The sequence below is a fragment of the Vespa velutina genome, chromosome 1 (assembly GCF_912470025.1).
Source record: "Vespa velutina chromosome 1, iVesVel2.1, whole genome shotgun sequence".
Lineage (NCBI taxonomy): Eukaryota > Metazoa > Arthropoda > Insecta > Hymenoptera > Vespidae > Vespa > Vespa velutina.
In genome coordinates, this window is record NC_062188.1 from 8,712,612 (window position 1) to 8,737,611 (window position 25,000).

General features: G+C 37.3%; 1 protein-coding gene across 15 annotated transcripts in view; it reads left to right on the forward strand.

Annotated features, from left to right (window-relative positions):
- LOC124951706 (RNA-binding protein Musashi homolog Rbp6) overlaps positions 1-25,000 on the forward strand; it is a 596,819-nt gene that overhangs the window by 412,405 nt on the left and 159,414 nt on the right. For all 15 annotated transcript variants that reach the window (XR_007101704.1, XM_047500522.1, XM_047500531.1 and 12 more), the window contains one exon: positions 9,564-9,656. Coding sequence is in view for 14 of the 15 variants with exons in the window: in XM_047500522.1 (XP_047356478.1) it covers positions 9,564-9,656 (93 nt within the window). In the remaining variant the exon portion in view is untranslated. The remainder of the gene's footprint in view (positions 1-9,563; positions 9,657-25,000) is intronic.

Below are 25,000 nucleotides of genomic sequence, written 5' to 3' on the forward strand. Positions count from 1 at the left end.
TCGTTACGATTTCATCGAGTATCGGTTGACTGTTTTAACAATTTCATTTTTTTTTTAATCGTAAATAGTATAATGTATCTCCAATAATATAAAATCAAAATGTAGAGCTTACATTCATACACTTATTGGAATCATCTCTCCAAACAAAAATCGTTAATAAGTACAGAGCAATGAAGAGAGATTTTACAAACATCTTTAAAATCTGATATATGTGGCACAATAGAGACCAGCAGTGATAACAATTCAAAGGAGATTTGGCAATTTTTCTTACGGCTGAATACTTACGAAAATTGAATATGGAGAATTTTGCTTTCTTTCTTTCTCACGTGGTTAAAATATTTTGACAGAAGTTTCGTGTTTGAGTTGTGTCAAAGTAAACACAACGTTTGTATCTAAAAGTAAAAAACATCAATCGAGAAGTAACGTAGAATTGGAAGAAAAGAATTTCCATAAGGCGAAGGTGCAGGAAAGAAACACCGCACCATCGGCACAACGTCCTAGTAGAAACAGTCGGATAAACAGACAGACAGTGCAGGCATGAAAACCAAAGCGCAATGAAGTATTTTTGTCGTGTCTGAATAAAAACCGGTTGTGATAATGTGCATCAAAGGCAGGGAGTAAAAATAGAGCATCGTGCTTAAGCCACACGTATACTGTCAGACGTCGATGCTTTCATCTTCTCGTTCAAAGAGCGACTCTTGTAAATGTTTGATGTCACAGGATCAATAAATGTAGGAAAGAGATCGCGCGCATACAACCCGGAAGTCGTAGAAAGATATCGTGTCGTTGGCTCGTTCGAATCTCGTAAGAATAAGACCTGACTAGAGGTAAGATCTTTTCCTTTATGAGCCAACAAAGTGAGTCCATCTTGTTGTGGTTGCGAAAGAAAAAAGTTTATTGTACGTACGCCGTAAAATATATTATTACAGTACTCCAACTCATAGAATTTTCTCATCTTATTATTACTGTCACGTAGGTGAGCGAACTTCTTTTTTAGCTCGTTTGTTGTCGTCGACTAGTTATGAGGAAGTTTGAGAAAAGAGAAAAAGATACATTTGAGGGCGAACGATGACAGGGTTTCGTACGAGAATGAAAGTACATAAGGAAAGTATCGGACCTTCAAAGTAGAGGACTGACACTATTTCGAGACCTTCTACCGGAGACCTAACTCATTTGTGCGAGTTATACGCGAGACGAAGATTAAGAGAATTTTCTTCCAAGCTAAAATTCGATATATAAGTCCTTCTCTTCCTACACGGCAACGAATTTGGACTTCGACGAACGAGCCTTCCAAATGCGTATGAAGAAAATACGAAACTTTAAAGGCGAAAGAAATCGAAGGGCTACGTAGAAAAAACTAGGGAATACGTTTGTAGAGATGTCGAAATAATTGGATGGAATTCGAATATCAGTGACAATCGAGGGAGAGATAGGAAGGGAAGGAGGATTAGTATTGAAGCGGAAAGCGATGATAGATTTCTTCATGATTCAGTAAAGTCGTAATTCAAACAATTTAAGATGGAACAGCGGACGATGGTTGATCGATCGAGGCTACTAAAAACCAAAATGGATCGGATTTAGGTCTATATGAAGATATAACTTTTGAATTCTTGGATTATTAAATCTAATTTCGTGTTCGGAGAGGCTCTTGTGATGTCTTAGCTATCGCGATATGAAAGTTCAGCTCCTCGCCAAGGAGGTCAACTTTTTCACGTCGCTGAACGAGCCTGATTGAATTTTGTTTGCATCAGTGGTACCGTCACGTTTCCGTGATAGATAGAAATAGGAAGGCATCGATTGAAAAACTCAGATTTTCTTCAAACAGTTTGAAAAGTTGTTCGGCTCCTCCATAAACCTACCTTTCTTACCCTCGTCAATCCTTGACCGAAATTTAACAGGCGAGATATAGGAGAGAAAGATAGAAAAAAAAAACAGAAGAAAAAGAACGAATGGAAGATGTGATGGTAAAAGAGAGTGGGCGGTCCATTGTGAAAAGTTTATTCGAATCAAAAACCTATCTCGAAAGAACATATGGCGTCATCGAGAACCGTAATGTCGATTCGTAAAACCGATCACATTTTACAGGAGATTTCAATACCGAAATCGTTTTTGCTAACTTTTCCTTCCTTTTGATCGGAATTAACAAGTTTTCCCAATGCAATGGCTATTAATTATTATTATATTTTTCCTTCGCAATGAAATTTTTGAAACCAAACTTTTACGATTCTCTTTAGTTGTAGTGAAAATGTGAAAATCGTGTAAACATTTCGTGGTTCTCTCGTACGGCATTCGCAGCAATTCATTATTACGTTATGAGCGTTCCATTGTATCCCCACGCGCGTGTCCTTTAGTGTCATTACGAACAGAAATACATTCTTGGACAAAACGGCTGAAATTCAGGAACGGGAAATTATATTCGACAATGGCTGGTCGAGTCCAGCATAGCTGAACACATTATATACATACCAGTATGGGAACAAGATCGGTTCTTTTCTTTCCGCCATTCTTGCGACTGCTATTAACAGCTTACTTTTATTCTCGAACACTATCAACAGCCTACTTTTCTTTCCGTACATTTATAGATCTTAACTAATATGTGAACACGTATGTTTATGTGTATGTATAAAGAAATCAAATGAGGAAGATTCTTTAAAAACGGTTTTACATCACTCGACGTTCATTATTTTACTGTCCCGTTAGATTGGGATCTCTAGATGCTGCAAGATCATTTCGATTAAATCATTAAAATTTCACAGACTTATGATTGCACGAAAAGCTCCATCCAACATAAAAGAAGCTTTGATGTAACTCTACACTGTGTATATATATATCTTCACCTGTGTGTATGTATGTGTGTGTGTCTATATATATATAAAGAGAGAGAGAGAGAGAGAGAGAGAGAGAAAGAGAGAAATTGTGAAACTACTGAAGAAAGGAGAATTTGTGGAAGTCCTCAGTGAGAACAAGCGATGTAGTGTGAATAATTTGCTAAAGTACGCGTACGTGTCTTGTGTATGTGTATGTGTAATCATAGGCATTCTGGATACGTATGTACGTATGCGATATCGAGCATGAACGTTGAATCCGTGAGGAGAACGAGCCAGAATCAGGACTGGACAGTGCGATAGCGATGCTGAGCCATCCAGTAACGTTGAGCGCCTTAGCGCTCTGGTTACTGATAACCTCTACCTTTCTCTCTCTCTCTCTCTCTCTCTCTCTTTCTCTCTCTCTCTTCTCTCTTTCTTTCTCTCTCTTAACCTTGCATTTGGACACTTTTCTCATTATTTATAGCCATTGATTTAAATTTGTAAAATGTTTTCATCAAGAAAAATTGTTCTGATTTCTCTTCGATTCTATGAAACTTGGTTGCATACTGACAGCTTTTAAATTCTTTTTTTTCCTAAAATTTTGCGTTAATATTAAAGGACCTTTCTTTATTTATCGAGTTCGCCTACATTTCTATTTCGCTTTTTCGTTTAATCGTGATTCTATCCTCGTGTACGTCGATACTTCAATCTATTGAATTCTATATTATATTTGTAGGCTTATTGTCGAATTTCCGCCGAAAAGCCTAGCGGCGGCGGTACTTTTCTATCTGTACTGGATTACCGGACTACCTTGAAGAGTTTAAGCTGCGTTCAATATTCTTTTGTCAAGGGTTTTTCGTATTCTCTGTATGATCCTGAGTGAATTAAAGTCAGTATGCTCATGGACTTGAATTAGTAAACTCAAAAAAAGAAAATATCTCATTCTTCTTTAATTTTTGGTGTTTTGTTTTATTCTATTTCATTATTTGTTATTAATTATTTCTACATATTGAAGTTTCGTTCATTGCTATTGTCGTTGAAATATGTACAAAGTTACGATAGTAACATATCAATTCCGCTTATCACGAAAGGATCAAAAAATAAAATTGGCTGTCCAAAAGAACGAGCGATCTGTTTGCAAATGATTGACGATTGAAAGTGGATCGAAACTCCATCGTTGGTTTAAAAGTAATTCCGGTAATTTTTTCGCAAGCTTTTCAGACTCGAAACACGCTCGAGTGCCGCTTTTAACGACGCTAGCGTCGAAAGAAGGGTGCCTTACAAAGCTCGAAAGATTAATACGTGTCCGCTCAAAATCATTTTAGAAGGAGCGATCTTTGATATTCTAATGGAGCTTGAATGAACGAGGGATGGAAAAAGAGGGAGAAGAGAGAGAGAGAGAGAGAGAGAGAGAGAGAGAGAGAGAAAAGCGAGCTTCGAAAAGAGATAGAGGCATTAGGAGGATGAAACGTCAAGGGACTGGATAATTTTGCATTGTCGCGTATGGAGGTCAAAGGGATAAGAATGTTCCCTGGATAGGGCCCTTATTCGAAGAATATGCCTACATACAAGGAAAAAAGTAGGCAATGATAGGCAAGAAAATAGCTACTAAGTATACCCGTCTTTCTACATGTATATCTACATTGAAGAACATAACTCTTCGATGATTTGTTGTTTTTCCTGTCTCTTACTTTTTTACTCTACTTTTCCAATTCCACTCTTTTTTCCGTACTTTGTAACCTTATCTCTAATGACGCTAATGAAACGATTCGTTATCGTCTTCTACGTCATTAATCACTAAATATTTTTTTGTGCAAAGTTTGTAATTTTCCGATTGGACCATGTTGTTTTTTCTTCTCTTCGGATTTATAAATTTTATCCCTTTCCTTTCCTTTTTGCAATATACAAAATTGAACGAAAATATTTCGGAAAAAATACCAAGTAATTTATATCATCTAACAAATCTATTTTATTCTCGTTGAATCTAACAGACAAATTTTCTTACAAAACAAACAGGACTAGTATTTTTGAGTATGTACATACATACATACATATATCTAAATCCCTTTCGATATAAATTTACCGAAAGAATAATGAAAAATATAAAAAAGATCTTATAAAAGCCCTTATCTTAGTGATAAGAAAGTTATTGCCAAATATACATATATGTATACATATATGATGTGTATATGTATATATATATGCATATATATATATATATATATATAATATATTTATTTATTTATATTTAACTTTTATATATATATCTATATATTCAACATGTATGTTCGGTTTGAAATATTTGTAGTTTTATCAGTGCAATATATAGCATCCGATTAAATTTTCATAATAATTACGAACGAGCAAAGCTTTCTTCTTGCCATTCCATGTAACCATATCTGCGCTAAAGAGAGGAGATTCAATGGAAGAGGACACACCCCCCTCCTGTGCGAACGCTTATTCCAATATTTATTTCGTTTCTTCTTCGTGAATTTTCATTTTGACAGCATTATAATTTCGCAATTAATATCAAATGTATAAATCTATTATAATTCCATTATTAAAATTAAAAAATTTGTCTTTTCAACATGAGAGATTTTTCAAAGTCAAAATTGGAACGTAGAGTTTATTAATTTTCGAAAGATCATCGATCTTTTTTTATTTGAAATCGAGATTTTCTTTGTAAATCTTTTTTTTTTCATTTAAGAAAGGTTAAAGAGAAAAAGAGAAAGAGAGAGAGAGAGATTTCTTTAAAAAATGTGGTCACACTTATATTCTTTCTAATAGCTTTATTTCATTTTTGTTAAAAGAAAATACGGTCTATTCATTGAAGATTGTTTAATACAATTAGTTGTGATTTCTAAATCATCAACTCTGTCTTCCATCATCATATTATTATTATTCGAAACCTTTTAATATAATTATTTTGTTTGTTGTTTTATTTATTTAATACCAAGTAATTCGTAAATAACTCATAGCTAGCCCTCAGCACTAAGTACTGAAGCTTTTTATGAAGACAAAAATTTGAAGAATTAATTACAAGATTAGAAGTAACCGTTCATTGAGTTAGTTTTAATAAAATAACTAAAGAGAAAACGAAAAATGTTATACTTCAGAAGTGGATTTCATTACCTAATGTATTTACCCACATGTAAAATGTATCAAATGCTACATTAGCTATGTTTGTATCTATATATTTTTTGGAAAGCCTATTTTCTTTAATGAATCACATAAAATCGTTGAAAAGAGATCTACTCGGAAAGAAAGTGACAGCTGGATGTTTATGATAAGATTAAAAAATATCATTTTGGAAGCAACAGTAAATTTCGCACCGTTTTAAATAAAATAATTACATTATTTAATTTTGATTTTATTTATTCTTGTTCTCATAGATTGATTAAAGAATTAAATATAGACTGTATTTTTATTTTTTGAATTGCTCGGTTCAAATATTTGATCTACGATTTATAAATACAAAATGTTTTATTTGATTCCGTCGGCAAAAAAGATTCGCCATCACTGATATAGTGCATATACATTCTATTACGTTACGGTAAAAGAGAAAGAAGGAAAAGAGATGGGCTGAGCGATGAAACTGTAAAGCCACTCCCAGTAAGTTGTAAAATCGTAATAGTCTTCCGGTATTTACATAATGCTACGGCATAATAAGTAGAACTTTCTGAGTTTCCATTACCATTCCGACGGTATCCGCTCTTATCTTCGCTAACGACTATTTCAGTTCTCTTCTCCCCACTCCTGCATTCGCGACGCGTCGTCCACGACTTATATTTTTCACCTTATTCTTCGGCAGTGGCCGTTTTGCGAGGAACGTTGAGAAATACTTTCTCTGGTTGAAATTCGAATTCTTTTGTTACCATCGTAAAACGTTCCAAGCGTTCATTGAGATCGCCACCTACACTTTCTTTTTCTCTTTTACCTTTTTCTATCTTTTATTTCATCTTCAAAGAAATCAGCGACGAATCAGAGACCCAACGCCCGAGAGAAATCTCACAGTTTTTCGCGAGCAATCAAAAAAGAGTTTTCGCGGATGAGAAGAGAGCGTCTTTCTTTCTTATTATATCTTCTTTTCGTTTCTTTTCTTTATTTCTCTTCTTTCTGTTCATCTCTTTTTTTTTTCATCTTCGAAGCAATCCCTTTCGAAGCACGTCTCGTTTGCACGACAATGCGCTCATTAAGAAGCGCTGCCGTGTAGCCGAGTCCACGGCGGTTTTCCAAGCGATGGAGCGTAATAAAATTTCAACGTTATTTCGAGCGAGCACTGGGCCCCATTTCTTAGGCCGAAACTTGTTCGTCTGTGTCAGGGATACCAACGAACTTGAATTTCTTCTCTCGCCGCTTTCGAGGCTGCTGAGGAGGAGAAAGAGGGTGAAGAGGGTGGAGCGGACTGTGGTTAGCTTCATTCGAATAAGTGCTTTCCTCTTTTCTCTATGTTTCTTTCTCTCCTTTCTCTTTTTATCTCTCTCTCTCTCTCTCTCTCTCTCTCTCTCTCTCTTTCCTCTCCCTCTCTCTGTCTTTCTCCCTCTCTCTCTCTCACTCTCCCTCTCTCTCTCTCACTCTCCCTCTCTCACTCTCCCTCTCTCTCTCTGCATAAGATCTTCCTTTTATAAGACGAAAGAGAAATAGAAAGCGAGCTTTCCGTCGACGAAATCGGGCCAAGTCGTTTATTTAATTTTCGAGATCCGACCATTTTATTTTCATCCCCGAGACTTTATACATTTTGCTGATTAGCCGATCCCTCTCGGATGAGCTCACGAGTACTCAGTAGCTCTCCCTCTTTTCTATTCCTCCTGTGAAATGAGCAAGCGAGAACGAGTGGCATCAGGAACAACCATCCGAAGGGATAGAGGAAAAAGAGATAGCGATAGCGAGAGCGAAGTAGAGTGGGCTCAAAAAGGTGGAAGTAACTTGGATTCAGGAATGCAGAGGTGGAAGGACGTGCGTCCGAGACTTTGCGTTACTCACCGGATATAGAGAGGTCTAAGCCCAGCCATCACTGAAATTGCCCAAGTTTACCTCTTCTACCTTCTTTCCCCATATTTAGCTTTACTCTACTTTTTCCTCTCCCTCCCACTTTTATTTCCTCTCTTCTTTTCTTACCTTTCCTCCTTCTACTTAAAATCTAATTCTCTTTCTTTGGAGATCAGCCTCTCTCCTTTTCTTTATTTCTCTTTCTTTCTCTTCCCTTCGCTCTCTCGTCATTAACCGCACGAGTCTTGAAACTGTAAAACGTTCCACTCTTCTCTTTATCTTTCTTTGCTTTCTTTCTTTCATCGTATTTCGAACTCTATTGCGATACGATCGCATTATCAAGATTCTAAGAATTAAGTGTACCAACTCGCCATTTTTCTCTATGTCTTTCTCTCTTTCCCTTTGTAAGTTTCGTGAGCGAGAGCCCGAGAGAGCGCTTTGCATTTCTATCTTTTCCTCATCTCCGTCCCCTGCCAAGATTTTTGTATTAATTCACTTTCTTGCAATTGATTCATCTCGTTTCGGAGGATCAAGGAGTCGCTTTCATTCCATTATTTCATAATGCAGCCACTCGACCGGACTGTACGTACATTCAATTCACTTAACGTATTCTCCCGTACTCTCTCCAACGTATCTCAATCTTTCTTTCTTTCTTTCTTTCTGTCTCTATCTTTTCTTTATATTCCTGCTTTTTCTCGCCCGCACCCACGCATTGTAGTCTTCCATTCAATAACGAACTCGATGATATAATGCAATGAGCAGTATTTTAATAAGAAACTTCGAAATAGATAACCACATATAATCAAATAGTATCGTAACATTAAGAATTTACTTTTCTACGAAAAAGAAGGTATATGTCCAGTCAATCCTTTTTAATACAATTTCATAATATAATTCTTAATCTTTGGTAATCTTTCGACGTGAAAGTTGTCTTCGTTCATTTTTTTGGATAAATTGTTTCTCTTTTTCTTTCTGTTTTATGTTGTATATCTATATATATTTAAATACGTAGATACGTACGTAAACGAATAGAAAACTCTTACAATTCATGGTAGAAAAGAATAGAAAGTGGGGATGAAAAAGGCAAAGAACTTTGTCACTATGAGGGACACCCACATGTTTTCTGTTTTCCCATCCCACTTTTTCTTTGACCATGAACTTTCATGCCCTATTTTTCCCATTTTACATATCGTTTAGCAATCTTTATCAAGCGATATTTTTGTGATGTTACTGCTGCTGGTACTACGTCCTATAATTTAAACACAGTAATCCGTATTAAAATTTATCACGGAAGTTAAATTTTTCAAGTGTTTATTGTTAGTAACGAACGTAATTGGTAACGTGCAATGATGTAGATAACACTTAGGCTGCGTGCGCATTATTGATCAGTCGCCGGTGACCAGGTCGAAATGAAAGACCAAAAAACTAGGCTACCGAACTCGGCGATTTCAATTCATCAGTATCATAATGTCCGATTTCAGTAGCGAGTTTTCGCATAAGCAGTTAAGACGGTTGCATCAGGCTTCTTGAAGACTACATTCGCCAGAATCTGATCTACAAAAAGGTTATTTATAGTGTAAACGCGTGCATTTGATTCAACTTATTTCACTGGTTGCAGTGACTAGAGAGTTGCTCGTGTTTTCTTGATTGCATACATGCAATCTTATATGATTGTATATATACACATATTAATTATAATGTACACATATTAAGGAATATATCTTGAAAGAATTTTAAATGTAATCAAATGTATTTATTGTGTTGCAGATGGTGACGAGGACAAAGAAGATATTCGTCGGTGGGCTATCGGCACCGACGACGCTGGAGGACGTCAAAAATTATTTCGAGCAGTTCGGTCCGGTGAGTAATCAGATAGACCTTGTCCATCAAACGCGATTATACAGTTCTCTTGTATACATATGTGTACGTAGATAGATACGTCGCTTTTATCGTGATCGGCGATCGAATCGATATACTGGCACGATTTTCAGTAAATTTACACTATACATAGATGCTTCTCACAGGATGTCAAAACGCGTTACATCGATATCACGCTACGATATCATTCGTAAAACGACGCGTTACGTTAGCTCATCAAAGTTACTGTTTTTAGTAGACGTCATAGTTGCGTCCTATTCTGTACGCGTTTAAATTATCTATGTATCTCGCTTTTTCTTTTGCTGCTTTGACCTAGCATTACGGATAACGATTGTCACGAAACTCGGTTCGATCGAACTGTGTTTATATTTTCGTCAGGAGGCCTGAAAACGAGTTGAATATATGAGTGACCACCGTGCAAACACTCGCGAACGTTTCTCTATTTTCGGTTATTCGAGGGCTTCCTGCGATGTCACCCGGCCGATTTCCAAATGTCGAACAAAACACATCGGGATTCGACGGACATAACCGGACTGACGTCGTTACTATTCATCGAACTTTGCGTCGTTTATTATATTCTTGAATAATCCGGTTGCATCGTGACGCCATTTGTGATTTCATTTTTTTTCCTTTCCTTATCGCAGATACGCAACGAGAAATAATAATGCGTGTGCGGAAATGAGCTTCGCATCTACTATCTATTTTTGTTTAATTAATTGTTCTTCCTTCTGTTACCAATTCAATAATGGTTACTAAAATTATTTATTGATAAAAATCGCATATTAGATGAAAATCGATAACGAGAAAAAGAAGGATTATATATATATATCGGATATATATATATATATATATATATATATATATATATCCGATAGTTGACCAATCATTTTCAAAAATGAATAAAATCTTTGTTACCAACTTATATAGCATATCAAAAATTTCAAATTCTTATTTTTATTGTATGTATTTTTTGTTCTATTAACTCGGAGGATAAGAAAACGTATTTATTTTTGTTGTATAAAGATTAGATGATATTTATAGATTCATCGCGTCATCATCTTAAATCGAATTGACCTATTCATCGGTGAAATACAAACGAACTTCTCATTCGTTTCTGTTTATAAATTGCTATTCGTGGATATTTATAATTGTAACTCTCGAGCATAGGTCTGCGTGTAAAGGACATATCGGTCTTTGTTATCGTTCGAGGTAAAGTTTAACGATTGATATGCATGATTCAACTCACAAGTGATACGTTCCGATTCATGCTTCAAGCGACTTCTACGAACGAAAGCACTCGACTCTGTGGCCGACATGAAGAATCCTTCGTATTATTATTCCGAAAATTACGACATGATAATTTCAGGCGAAATACATCGAAGTTCAAAAAGCGATTTTGAACCAAAGTGAGTGCTACAAATTCGGATATTAATTTCAACTATTAAGTATGGCAATTCAACGGAGCTGGAACATGGAATTGATTGGCGATAGTTCAATCTTGAAGTTCCTCCATCTTTTCACCGATTTGCATCTTATAACACTGAGTTGGACTAAACATTAACCTGAGCATCATAAACTTCCTTTCGAAATCCTACAGAGAATCTCGAGTGCTCGAGACGGTACTCCATTTCTAGGTAAGCGATGAGAAGTTGTTGAAAGAGGCCACCTGAGACGAGGATCTCTGCTAATTAGACTCTATCGACTCGTGACACTATAGAAACGATTATATGCTATTGTGTGAACTTTTCAAGAAGGTTTGTCATTCCACCGGTAACAATACTCACATGATTCATTGCAATCTCATTTACACGACGTGACAATAACCGCATTTATGCATTTTCATTCTTGACTTCGATTCATGAACAGTTGATACGAATGACTTTTGACTAATTAATCGATCAATGCTCGCTAATAAAACTAATGACATGTTTCCTAAATAGTGCTAATAGAAGTGAAACTTTTCTGGCCTCAATTCGTTATTTTACAAGTTTCAAAAGAAAATAAAACGGCACGTAAAGAAGAAATTAATCGATTAAACTCTTTTTATACCGAATATCAGCGATTGCCCTCAAGAATCACGATCATTCTTTGAAACTTTTTCTATAATTATCGTTATAGTTTCTTAGACAGCAAACGCATAGTTGATGAATGACAAGCATTCGATGGCCCCGATATCGTTTATCATTGACAGAAGTCCAAGTTCCCACGATGGAAATAGTACGACGAAACTCGAAACTGCTATCGTTATATGACGAGGCAAACGTAGCTATTCGCTTGAAATACACCAGTGAAATAATTTATTGGGAAACTTGATTTCTACTATTTGCTTCGTAGTTACTTTTAAAAGTAACTCTCAGGTGACACTCGCAAAAGAAATTTCGCAAAAGGGTCGAATGAAAGAATGGAGAGAAAGGAAAGAGAATTATAAGATGAGAAAGAAGAAAAGAAAAAGAGAGTAAGAGCATGTTTCTTCATCGATTGTAGCTTGAGCCAAAAATGGATTTGAGATATCGGAACTATCTCAAATCCATGGTTCCTATCTCCGGCTTAAATCACCGCAATCTCTCTCTCTCTCTCTCTCTCTCTCTCTCTCTCTCTTTTCTCATCTCTTTGTCCTTCTCTCTCCCGACTCTCTTCACCCTTTCGTTTTGTACCAAAAGTCTCGTCTGGTATTGAATGCAGAATTTCCGGCTTGTGTAGTGGGTCGAGTTGGCCTTCCCGTGTCTGACCCATATCTGAAGATACGATCAGGGCACATTTCACGCACACACATACATACTCACATGAAACCATTTCAGGCTTCGATTCCTACGAATGAAGCACATGGTACATACAACGAACGCGCATATATCGGAAGAAGAATGTAAACACACATGAAGGAACATCCCACAGCTTACATGTAACACTCACATACACATATACAAAGATATATACATATGGAAGATTTCACCATCGAGATCCCGTTTGTAATCTTATATCGCATCCCGGATTCTCCGAATCGAGATCTCTTTCTACCTCTCGATACTCATCTTCTTTCGACTAGTAGAGGGTTGAGAGATACATCGAAGGATGGGAAATAGAAAAAAAATAAAAAGCGAGAGAGAAAAAGAAAGAGAGGGCGTAAGATTCCTCTCGGGTAAACTCGTGAAACTCCCTGGTTAGTCGAATAAAACTAGATGGTACTGCCGGTAAGTGTGTTACATTTATTTGATCCGTCAAGTTCCGTCGTAAGAAAGAAATCTTATCTTCGTATCTGCTACCGCCAGACGGACGTAACTTCGTAGTCCAAGCTTTTGTATCTGGAGTAGAGTCTATCGTTTCCTGATCTTATTGCATTAGAAGAATAGCGTGGTTCCTTGGATACTCAAGAAGTCAGTATTTTCTACGTGATCTTAAATGTGGTCCATCTCTTTCATTCGAGATTCGGATTCATTGTCACTGATTGAACATAATTTTTCTAATGAAAAACAAATGACGCTATATATATATGATATGTAGCATCGATAGTTTGTCTTAGGTTCGATAAATTGACGAATCAAACCTTCGTTTCCTCGAGCGACCATCGAGTTTTTTTCGCGGCATATCGAGACCGAGGGTTGCACGCGATTTAAAACTTAAATGAGGGTGTCCGAGAACGTTACTTGAAAAATGAATGGATCCCCAAAGACTGAGAGCTTAATTGCGCTCGCTTTCAACTTCCAACTTCCTTCCTTCGATGGTCGATGCAATGGAGGAAGGAAATAGATGGCTAAGGGATAGGAAAGACGTAAGGAGAACGTGGAAGTAGTTACGCCGTTGAGACCTCTTTGACGTGATAGTTAACGGTCGACTTGGAATTAAGAAATTAAGAATTAATATAACTTACGACTTGGTCAAATCCTCTAAATTCTTCTCTTTCAACATCGCTTTCACATCTTTTGCTTATAATATATCTTTTCCTTTGAGTAAACTAGTTTCTATCAGAGAATCGTTCATGGAAATTAACTCGTCCTAAAATTCTCTCGGAGAGATCAATTTAAGATAAAAGAAACGATGAAAAATCAGCACGAAATTCTTTGATAGAGAAAAGCAAATATAAAAGTTCACATTGATATTTCGACTTAACGGTATTTCTCGTGCAAATCAATACGTTAATTAAAACGCTTCAAAATATTTTCCTACATCGTAGAACGAGACTACAAGAACGAGAGTACAAAAGGACGATTGTGATTAAACTCTTTCTCATAAAAATTTATTCGTAAAGATCTCCTTTTCGTTTTCGAACTCCATTTTCTTCATCATATCTTAAGGAATTCAAATTTTTTTTGAAATTAACCTTATACTCTTATCCATCGACTCGACGGAGTCCTTCTTGATTCGTTGCATTCAAGGTCGAGTGATACCAATTCTCTTTCTCTCTCTCTCTCTCTCTCTCTCTCTCTCTCTCTCTCTTTCTTTTCCTCTCTCTCTCTCTCTTTCATAGGGTATTCCTCTCTTTCGTAAAGCCATGCTTGCGTGGGTGAATAAATAAATTTAATGGCGCTTGTCACGTAGCAAAACGGGATAAATTCCGGGCGCCTGACAGCCATTTAAAACAATGCCGTCGCGAATACACGCCATTTGTAACCCGGTGCTTTTGTTTCACGTTGCTATTCATTCTGGCACCCCTTCATCGCCACCCTCTCTCCGCTTTTCCACCGACATCTCCTCCACTCTTCCTCCTCCCATCTATTCTATATCCGCCAGCGCCACCATCGTCCGGACGACCGAGCGAAACCGGTACCATCGTTGATCTCGATAGCGACCACGCTTGCATCGAATTCGTGCTTCACTTTTCATCTCGATACAAATGCAATCGAGTCTCCCCACCGATAAGACTAGAACACGATGCTTGATGCTCGTCAAACGATACCTTTGTTTTCCGATCGAACATAGTAACGATGAAAACGATTAATGAGTCATTAACGAATGTTACGATACTTCGAATAGGCAACGCTCAACGATCACTAATGAAAAATCGAACAAACGGTTAATTATTTGTCGCAGTTCTCTCACAATGACTAGAATTATTTTATCGTACGAAATCATAATTCGTTGCGTTAATTACTGTCTCATATAACCTATTCGGGAATTATATAGAAGCGGCTTTATGCATGCAAGGTCATTTATCGAAATGATAATAAACGAATGTGGATAACAGAAGAGAGGTGAGAAAGGAGATGGGATGGGCTAACAAGATATGGTATATTGTACATGTTCGCACTATGAAAATTTTCGAGAGAATATAAAACATTCACATGATGGCCATGTAAGTAATATAATTATTACAATTTCAAAATTATCCACAACTTGTCACATTTCTATTCGACATAAATAGATATACTTTATATATATATATATATCTTCTCCTACTTAGCATTCATCATTGCCTGTAGCAGGTGGTAACGTTCTAAATTATGTTACGTGTTCTTTCCAAAACTTTTTTTCAACTAGCAAAACTTAAGACGGATCTTTCGGTTTCTTGGAAAGAAAAACGAGGAAGAAAAAGGAAAATTTGCAAAAGCCGGGACTAGAAGACGAGAGGGTGAAAGTCAAGGGAATGAAGGAACAGGCCAACGAAAGCGTTTCTTCTTCGAGGATGAAGGGAACCGTTTCTTGAGCAAGGGTACTCGGGCACGTGAAATGAAATTTATGAGGGTCCTTTATTCCAGCACTTAGGAGGCCGACTTAAGTTTGAGCAATTTATTAATTTCCTCGTGTTTCGGCATGGAGCTGGTGATGCCTCTCTTTCTCTTTTACTCACTTTTCTCTTTCATCTCTCGAGAAAGAAATCGCGTCACCCCAACGTGTATACTACCAGCCCTGTCTGTCTAACGTATACTTTTCGTCTTAGTCGCTTATGCTTCTCTTCGCCTTGCCGTTGTCGTCCTTGTCGTCGTTGTCGTCGTTTGCTGAAGACAATACCGCATACCAGCTGCGTGTTGCCATAAAAAGGAGGATTTTCGCGACTTCTGTCGTATCGTCTTACGGATTTTCCTTCGCTATTTGTTATATGACTCTTTTTAACAGTGTGAGGTAAAAGCCTACAGAGACGACGTGTTTGCACCTATGCGAAGATATTATCTCCTTGTCTCGTTGTAAAACACATTCATGTTCAGTGAACTTCTCAAACGAATCCGAACTTTAAGAGAGACGAAGGAGACGAGCATTGGGAAAAGTTCGCTAAAGAAAAAGTTAACCTATAGCCTTAGGTTAAATCGATAATGCGCGTAACGACTTTCGACGTCTTGTTCGAATGTTACTCGGACAAGAAAAGAAAGCACCCTTATTGAGAATCGACCGAAAGGGGGTGTGAAGATGGGGTATATGCAAGTTGAAAATGGATGTTTGTATGCAGAATGAGGCGCGAGTGGTTTCCCTTCGCGAGGTTGACTAAAGGCTGCCTCTCTCTCTCTCTCTCTGTCTCTATTTTTCCCTTGTTCTTTCTCTTTCTCTCTTTCCCTTGTTCTCTTTCATCCTTCCTCTCTCTCTCTCTCTCTCTCTCTCTCTCTTCCTTTTTCTCTTTCTCTCTCTCTCTCTCTCTCTCTCCTTCTCTTTCTTTCTTCGTCTGACTGTCGATAAGCATGGAAGAGTTCGTGCAACACTCTCGCGTGCTTGCTTGTCGCCGCTTTTGTCTGACGATGCAAGCATCATTAGCGTCGGGCGTAATGAGCGCACTAATCACCGACAGACTGTGCACAACGCTCTAGAGCACCAGTGATGCTGAGAAAGAGAGGAAGAGAAAAGGAAGAGGAAGAGAGTATGTCGGAGATGCAACGCTCAGGACAGAAGAAGGGAACGAAGGACAACGGAGATAGAGAAAGAGCAAATGCCAGGAGTAGCGTTTCTATGCACATGAGTCTACGCGTTATTTTTTAGGAGGAAAAGAATAAAGAAAGCAAGATCACGATGCGCAAAGAACGTTCAACGGTTTTTTCTTTTTTTGTTCTACAGGTAAAATTATGCAAAATAAAGAGAGTAGTAGGAGAGAAGAGAGAGAGAGAGGAAATATCATGTCGCAACTTTCTTCGAATTTATTGAAGGATAAAATTCGCAATTTCGATATACCGAGAGATCACATGAAACATTCAAGCTCCTCTTGTACGTACATTTCAGTAAACAAGTTTATAAAAAGTTGCATCGCCGTTACGGCGGGCTAGTATATTTCCTTGCATCCGTTCTTGCATTTTATTTTCGAACATTACTCTGGCAAACAGTTAAATCGATCCGCTGTAAACTCAAGACATAATAAATTACCGAGAATACCGAAGAGAGTAGGAGGACGCTCACAAGAATGATAAAGAAGACTAATAAATTAGCAATATAGCGACAAGAAAGTTACGCTTGTGTAGTTAAAGAGCTGTACCTACGGTTTGGAGACATATAACTTGATGAACAACTTGATTTTACGAGGGTGAGATTGTCTCGAAGAATGTTATATCTTTATATTATCTATTCCAGGAAAGATGGAAAATAGTAAAACAATAATACAGAATCTTTCACGTTGTATCATCTCTACCTCTATTATTTATTACTGCCACTTTTTTTTCTTAATTTTTTTGGAGTACTTTCTAAAAAATCGTTTTGACGTTTTCGAAACAATATTAGTTCAAACAGAGAACCTATTCTATAATGTTCGATTCGACTCAATCCCTCGAGATTAAGTACTAGATTTAAGGTATCACTTAAAAAAGACAATTAAGGATCGTCGATTCGTAAAAAGCGAAGATTTTATTTAGACGAAGTAGAGAATTTAACTGTTACAACTGTAATGTGCTCATCTTCGACATAATAATACGTTTTAGATATTGTAGATGGTACAAATCGACTTATTAGGGCAAAGCAGAAAAATTAAAAGAGGAATCGATGTCTGAAGATACACAGGATTCAAAGTTTGTATTATATTTTGGATATGATGCGAGTTTATGAATTTGTCAAAGACTGCACCAATATGAAAAAAGAATAAAGAATGAGTGTGTGTACTGATAGGAAAAAAAATAAGGAATGAATCAGGTAAAGATGATACGCATAACTATACATTGCCAAACAAAATCAGTTTGTGCATTATTGCTGAAAATGATTAATTGCAAGAGTATCGGCAGTTCAAGTAATCCTACGATTACGATTACTATGTTTTAATTTTGCCAACGAAGCCCTCTCTCTACTTCTCTTTCTCTGTTTGGGAGAATCGTGCCGCCAGCTTTTCTCGAATTTCCATTCATACTAGTGGCAGTAATTTGGAAATAGCGAAACTAATCACACAGTTCATCGATTTTTAAACGAGCGACGTTAATCAAGCGTAGCCCTTGCTATTTCGTGATATAACGTTCCGACGTAAAAGAACGATCGTACGCTTTTGGAAGTAGGTTAGCGAAAATAGTTTTATTCGCCACGAATGATAACTCATTTTCCGTCGAAGACGAAATCCTTGCTGAATCATAATCGAACTCAAAAGTTGTCTGCCGAATCGGATGGAAATGGTTTTGAAGTTAGGCTTCGCCTAAAGTACGGGTTAAGAAAAAATAAGGGAGGGAGAGAAAAAGAAAGAGATAGAGAGAGAAAGAGAGAAAGAGAGAGAGAAAGAGACAAAGAGAGAAAGAGAGAAAGAGAGTAAAGAGAAACAAGTGAGTGCGAGAGAGAACCTGCATTTAACAATCCCGTTAAACATTAACTGCCTGTCTGCAGTTTTCCCCCATAACTCCGGGTTAACTTTGATTGCAGCTAACGGCCCCCAGGGATAGTGCCTTTAAAAGGGAGGGCGCCAGGGGAATGAAGGAATGAAGGAGGGTAAAGTGGGCTGATGAAGAAGGCAGTCGAGACTATTAGAGAGAAAGAGAAAGTAGTAGTAACACGATGGGAAAGGCGAACGGCCGAACTAAAGGAAGTATTTTATAACTTCTTAAAATTATCCAAGACTCGAGAATTTAAATGCTGTTAAATTCCACTCGGCAAATACCTGGCACTTTATCGATGCTCGAAACACGTGAAATGACGACCATTTCCGATCCCCGCTTCGAATCTCGATATCTCTTATCGTAAATAACAATGGTGAAAGAAAAACAAGAGAAAAAGGAGATTTTCATATTTGCCATCAAATTTGCCTTCTATTACGAGCTCGCGAAATAACCAGTCCGTAAATGAATTCCTATGATTTATGATTGTCCTGCCGTTTTCGCCTACGCAGTTATTACCAAGTAGACTTCAGTAAGTTTCGACCATCTTTTTCTCTCACGTCAATGAACTTCAAACGAGCTTCAAAACATTTCGTACGTTTTGTGAAATATTTATACTTTTTCAACGTGAACTTTTAGGTAATCCAATAATATATTATAATCGAAATTATCATTTTGTATTAAAAATGCTTTTACTTACAGAGAAATTGTTATTTTTCTATTGCGAATAACGATCAATGAAAGGAATATTGCTACTACCGAAACAAATAGCAATTGCAACGAGACACGGAGCCCGTAAATTAAAAGGCAGACAATGAGCGCATGCAGTTGACAAGTAATGAGCCGTATAATGATTTTATCGGGCAATTGTCGGCATTTCATGTTGCAATGTCGATTGAACGCGAATAATGGTTCATACGCAGGAGGCATTTGAACATTCATTGTCCATTCGGCCGTCTACTTGCGACCACTGGTTACGTTTGACCGCTCCAACGATCGTCCCCCTTTTTCTCTGCTCATTTCTCATCTTCTATTTATCTGAAAAATGAGACGGTCGTCAAAAAATTTTAATTTTCTTCTCGTCATTTGAAAAATCGTAAGCGGAAAAAGAAACGTCTTCGAAGTATTATCGAGAATGGAATATCTTTAGAAACTACTATTTTCTTTTACATCATGTAAAAAATAATTTAAAGATACAGTATATACGAACATTTTTACGATGCTAATGTTATTATAACCCACTTTTTCGCATTTATCAAAGCGCTAAAGAAAAAATACCTCTTTTGCATTCTTAGGTAAATTCAATGCAAGCTAGCGAGAATCGTTTAGTTCGGTTTTCTCGCATTCGATCGCTTTTAATTCCCAGGTGTGGACGAATGCATGTACGTGTTTTCCTAGCCACAATCTATGTATGCACACACACACAAAGATATATCTACGTCAGGTCGGAGAGGCGCAGCCAGGGTTCGGTCGTGCAACGCCTCGAGGGTATATTTCACCGTAGAAAACGGCACCTAGATTACGAGTTTATCTAAATGGCACTAGAAACGCAGGAGTCGCGCTAGAGTGGCGTTCAGATTAGGGGGTGCGCCATCGCACCGTTGGCCAAGGCACCGGTGAAAAGGGAGGAGTCGGGGTATGTTTATGGTTTCATGACAGGGAAAATTGTGTCCTTGGAATAAAGCTTCAAGCGGGAAGAGATTCTCTTTCTAGCCTTCTACCCTGTGCATCGTTAAATCGAAGCAAGTGGAAATTACGGCTTGTATACTACTAAAAAACTCTTATTTCTTTGTCGAATCTACGCATGAAATATTACATGATATGGACTTGATAAAGAGAAAAACCATCACTATATTTTTTGAAAAACGTTCATGAAAATATTTCCATAAAAATCGTAAAACGAATTTGTTTTTTTTTTTTTTTTGTATAAATATATAGAAAAACTTCTGAGCGATGAATAAAATTCGATTCAACGCGCTTGGAAACTCTTTACGAGTCGATATCCGAATCTCGAGTATATTTTATCTGAAAGTACTTAACGTTATCGAAAAGGATTTTCTTCAGAAGGATTCCTGGTCGATAGGACCAGCTGAAAATGCGGGAGATTTCCTATAAGCGAAATCGAATGCGGCTGACGAAAACGACTCGAAAATGCAATAGTCTGTCCCGTCTATATGACCCTCGGGGGATAAATCAGAACGCGGTTTCGCGCCCCTCGAATTACGACCGGATGACAAAATTTTGATTTTCTTGCTCGAGCTACCCTACTCGTCGTGTTTTATCCAATTTTAAATCACGAAAAAACGACCCTAGCAGCGTAACCTTAACAGCGTTTCTCCTATTTCGAAGAATCTCCGATGTCTTTCTCTCTTTCTTCTTCCCTTTGGCGATACTCTCCCATATTTTCCGTAAAAAACGAAATTCATGATGGAAATAGCTCGATGATTACTAATTTGTCGGGACGACGATGACGACAACAACGACGAAAAGTTTCTTTCTTCAAGATTACCCTCCTGTCTTGCCAGAAAATAATCATCGCGATATCCAAGAGATAACTTGTTTGTAATTACCTTGGTAAACGTTACGAGCGATATTTGAGTAGAATACTACGATGCAACTTTGTTGCCGTGGATTTTGTGGTTCCCGTATTACAGCCTTCGCCTTTGAGCATAAGCGTAACCCGCAGCTCGGGATCTTCTTAAGATTAGTTGTTGTTGAATCGAGTTCCTCTCTTGGCAGACAATCTAGCAGCTTTCACGAACCCATCGACGCATTTCGAATCTTGAATTTCCGGGCATAATAAGTAAGACCAAGCAGCATATTTACGCGCTAAGAATTATACAATTAAAGTTATAAAATATGTACATATGTAGTAAGTATGGTGCGCTTTATTACGAGTCAGAAAAAGGGACGGAAAAAGCTTAGAGTCGTATCGCGAAAAGAAAAAAAAATCGTGGAAGTAAGTAGTAAATTTAATTAAATTTAAATGTCTTTCTTCGGAATGTTATAAATTTGTCTTGTCGCGCATATCTTACAGCATTCAAGTTTCAGTTTGGAACATTTCGTAGGTAGATCGTTATCGTATTTTTATGTTCCTCTCGCAAGTACGCGGTAATCTTTGCATTTGGGACGAATAAATCATTGCAGAATCCACACGGGGATGTAATTTTTTAAAAATTTTGTTAGCACGGTAGAAAGAAATATTACTGCTAGAACGATAAGTCGTGAGTTTTCAATTGTCTGTACGATAATAATAATTCTTTCTATTTTAAAGAAGAGAAGGAGAGAAAGTAAAGGTTAGAGAATTCTTGAAGAATAGACTGTAAAGGCTCATTTGCCTCATATTTCTTCGTCTTCCGATTCTTTGGAGCATCCGATTCTATTGAAATGTAGACATGGACAAGCGTATTTCGTGCGAATGGAGTGTTATAGCCGAGACTATTCCTTCTCTGTTTATCCACGCTTCATAGTCCTGTGATTTTTCCGCAACGGCGCTTTGTCGCGGCACATCCGGCCGTTTCCGGCACACCCGGGCCCGGAAACAAGATGGCCGGCGCTGCCTCGCTGCCTGCCAGCAACGATGAAATATTAGCGGAAAAGCCGACGCGAGACGCAGGGCTGTACATGGGGAAATAGAGAACCCGCTAGAAATTCAAGAAAATCTTTTGCCAGTAGAGCTCATAAGGACTTTTGTCTTATCTTCTTCCTTTTTGACACACGAATCAACGTCTTAGATTTATGCACCTATTCGTTTGCCTTTTTCTCCTCTTAATCTAAAGAAAACAATGACACGTTGAACTAGATTTAATGTTTCATCGAATAGCCGCGACATCCATGATACTTTTACGACGGAAAGAAAGTGATATAAAATGAAGAATAAGACGAGGATAAGATAATGGAAGACTTCGAATAATGGAGACAGTAGATATGTACGAAATAACATTGTACGTTTCGCATAATCGATAAAGTCCAAAACAAAGCGAAATTGCTTGTTTTTTCTTTTTGATTTCGTTGGATGATTACATTGGTATTGCTGTTTTTATATCATTTCGTTTTTATAGCATTTTTTATATCATTCAAAAGTTAGAAGTAAGAATGATAAGTTTATTATACAACTGCTAATACAAATTTGTTTTGTTCATGTCAATGTTGATGTAATAAAAATAATATATAAACATTTTGATGTATCACTATTGTTTCAAGTATGTGAAACAATTACATCTATCTGATATCGTTTCTAACTTTGCTACTTCTGCCGTGAAAGAAAGAGATCAAACTTGCTTCAATATTCTAAGTCATCACTTCACAAAATTTATAAGTATGTTAAAATTTTCTAATTTTCTAATAATAAAGTAGTTAAAATACATTATTAATTTATTTATTATAACCTGATAATAATCTCACAAAATTTTATTTGTCATAAGATGTTTGCTGCAAAATATTTAAATACAAATATTTATTAAACAAAGCGTTTACGGGTATACTTCCAAAGAAAAATTTCTCTTTGTTTTGAGGTCCTAAATTCATACTTTAAGTTAGGACATTGAAACGCACACTATATTCGTTGTTACCTATATGATAATATATTCGTAGGAAATATGTAACCGTCTCCACTATGTATCTTAATACAATTGTAATAACGAAATGAAAACGGTAAAGTACGATCGTGTGGTATACGGAATCTGTCACATAAGTCATCATCTTGGCTTTCTAAATTTAGTTTTATGATTTCTTTATGCATGGGTATTAATACCATCTTGGAACGAAAAAGGTAAATTTCTGTCATACAGAGACATATTTACAGGCCGGGTTAGTGGAACTGGGTAATAATCTAAATTCACGTTCTATCAAAACTGTAAAGATCGTGGTTTGATCAACGATAATATATCTACTGTATATGTTCAGTTTAGTTTTTAAACTTTCAGAACAAGATAATCTATTGGTATCAATGCTTGTAGAAAATGTAAAGGGATTCATTAATTTTTCGTGTGTCTTCGCGAATAAATCGTGGCACAATAGTTATTCTTTGAATTTCGATCAGAAAAGAAAATAAATCGATCAGGGAAGAAAATAAAAAAAAAAAAAATTAGGAGAATATCATTTTTCTTCGAGGAGTTTCTTCCGTGTGTTAAATGAACTCATAGTAGTTATACTATCTGGCGCGTCGCAAACAGAACGTTGTTTTCCCTCTTGCTTTGTCAGCGAGCAGAAAGATTAATTATCCAGGAGCGCTAAACTCGAAACTCATTATTGTGTTCTCGACGGATGTCACGAGTGAAGAACTTCAGTGACCATCCACCGTTCCAGAACACGATGAATATATATTCTCCTGGAATATGCGTGTGCTCAAAATGTCAAGATTTTATTAAGAAGGAAATTCAATTACGTCCGGGCATAAGGAGTTTGTGTGGGAAGCTGGAAAATGTCGTAGAGATTCGTTTCTCGTTGAGTAAAGTCTGATATCGCTGGAAAATGCCGTTGGCAGGGGTCGATTAATTTCATCGAAGAAAAGCACTTCGCAGCCATAATGTCCCGAAGAAGCCGACGTGGAAGGCGATAATGGTGATTCATTGAACGGAGGATTGTGCTAGTGCATCAGCAATGCGCCGGATAAGCTCTCCGAAAATCGCCACTAGCTATCTTCGACGTTTATTTAGCTTTGACTTTCTTCCACGATAAATAATTTGAACTTTTTGGTTCGTCCATCCACGCTTTTTTCGATCTTTTCTTTTGCGAACTCACCTATACGTTTGTTGAGTCTTTGTCTCTTTCACCTTTTATCATTGTGTCCTTATCCTCTCTCTCTCTCTCTCTCTCTCTCTCTCTCTCTCTCTCTCTCTCTCTCAAGTGTGCTCACGCGAGCACTACTCTTATCAAACAGGTGTCCATTATTCACACGTCTGTGAAACACCCTCTCCTTTTACAATAGCTATTTACCCCACACGGCTCGTGTTCACGTTCGATCGATCAAGTCTGCCTGCTTCGACAGTCATATCCGCTGTTTTTTAAAGAAGATCCGAAGTCGCGTACGCGTTTCATCATCTGGTATTCCATTGCTTTCCTTCCTTCTTCAATAACTTTTCATTTATTCCCTTTGTGATTGTCAAAAATCAAATGGTACAAAATAATACGCGACATTGAGTCGGATTCATTGACAAGCCCGTTACCGATGACCTCAAGAGATTCCAACTGAGAAAAATAAAACAATCGATATTCGACTATGCTTGTCTTTCATTCGTCATCTTGAACACTCAAATAATTTTATCTGAGATCTATTTCTATTCATTCTATACTACATCGATTCCCTTTAACCCTAAGGGCAAGTATATTCTTCGAATTTCGCGAATTTTTGATAATATCTCGAAGTCCCGGTTCAGTCAGAAATCGTCTCTCTTTGAATCCTTCCAAGAGACGCTACGAAATTCCACTATGGATAGTGCCCGAAGCAAATAGGGGTTAAAGGGGTGGGACTGCAATGGCTTGAGGCAAAACCTCAAACGTATCTACACATATATTCAACGGTAGGATCGGTTCCTTGAATCGATGTTGGCCTAGGAATGAAAAGCAAGCTTCGGCTTGCCTCATCTCTTCTTTTTCCTCCTCTTCTTCCTTTTTCTTCTCTTCTTCCTCCTTCTC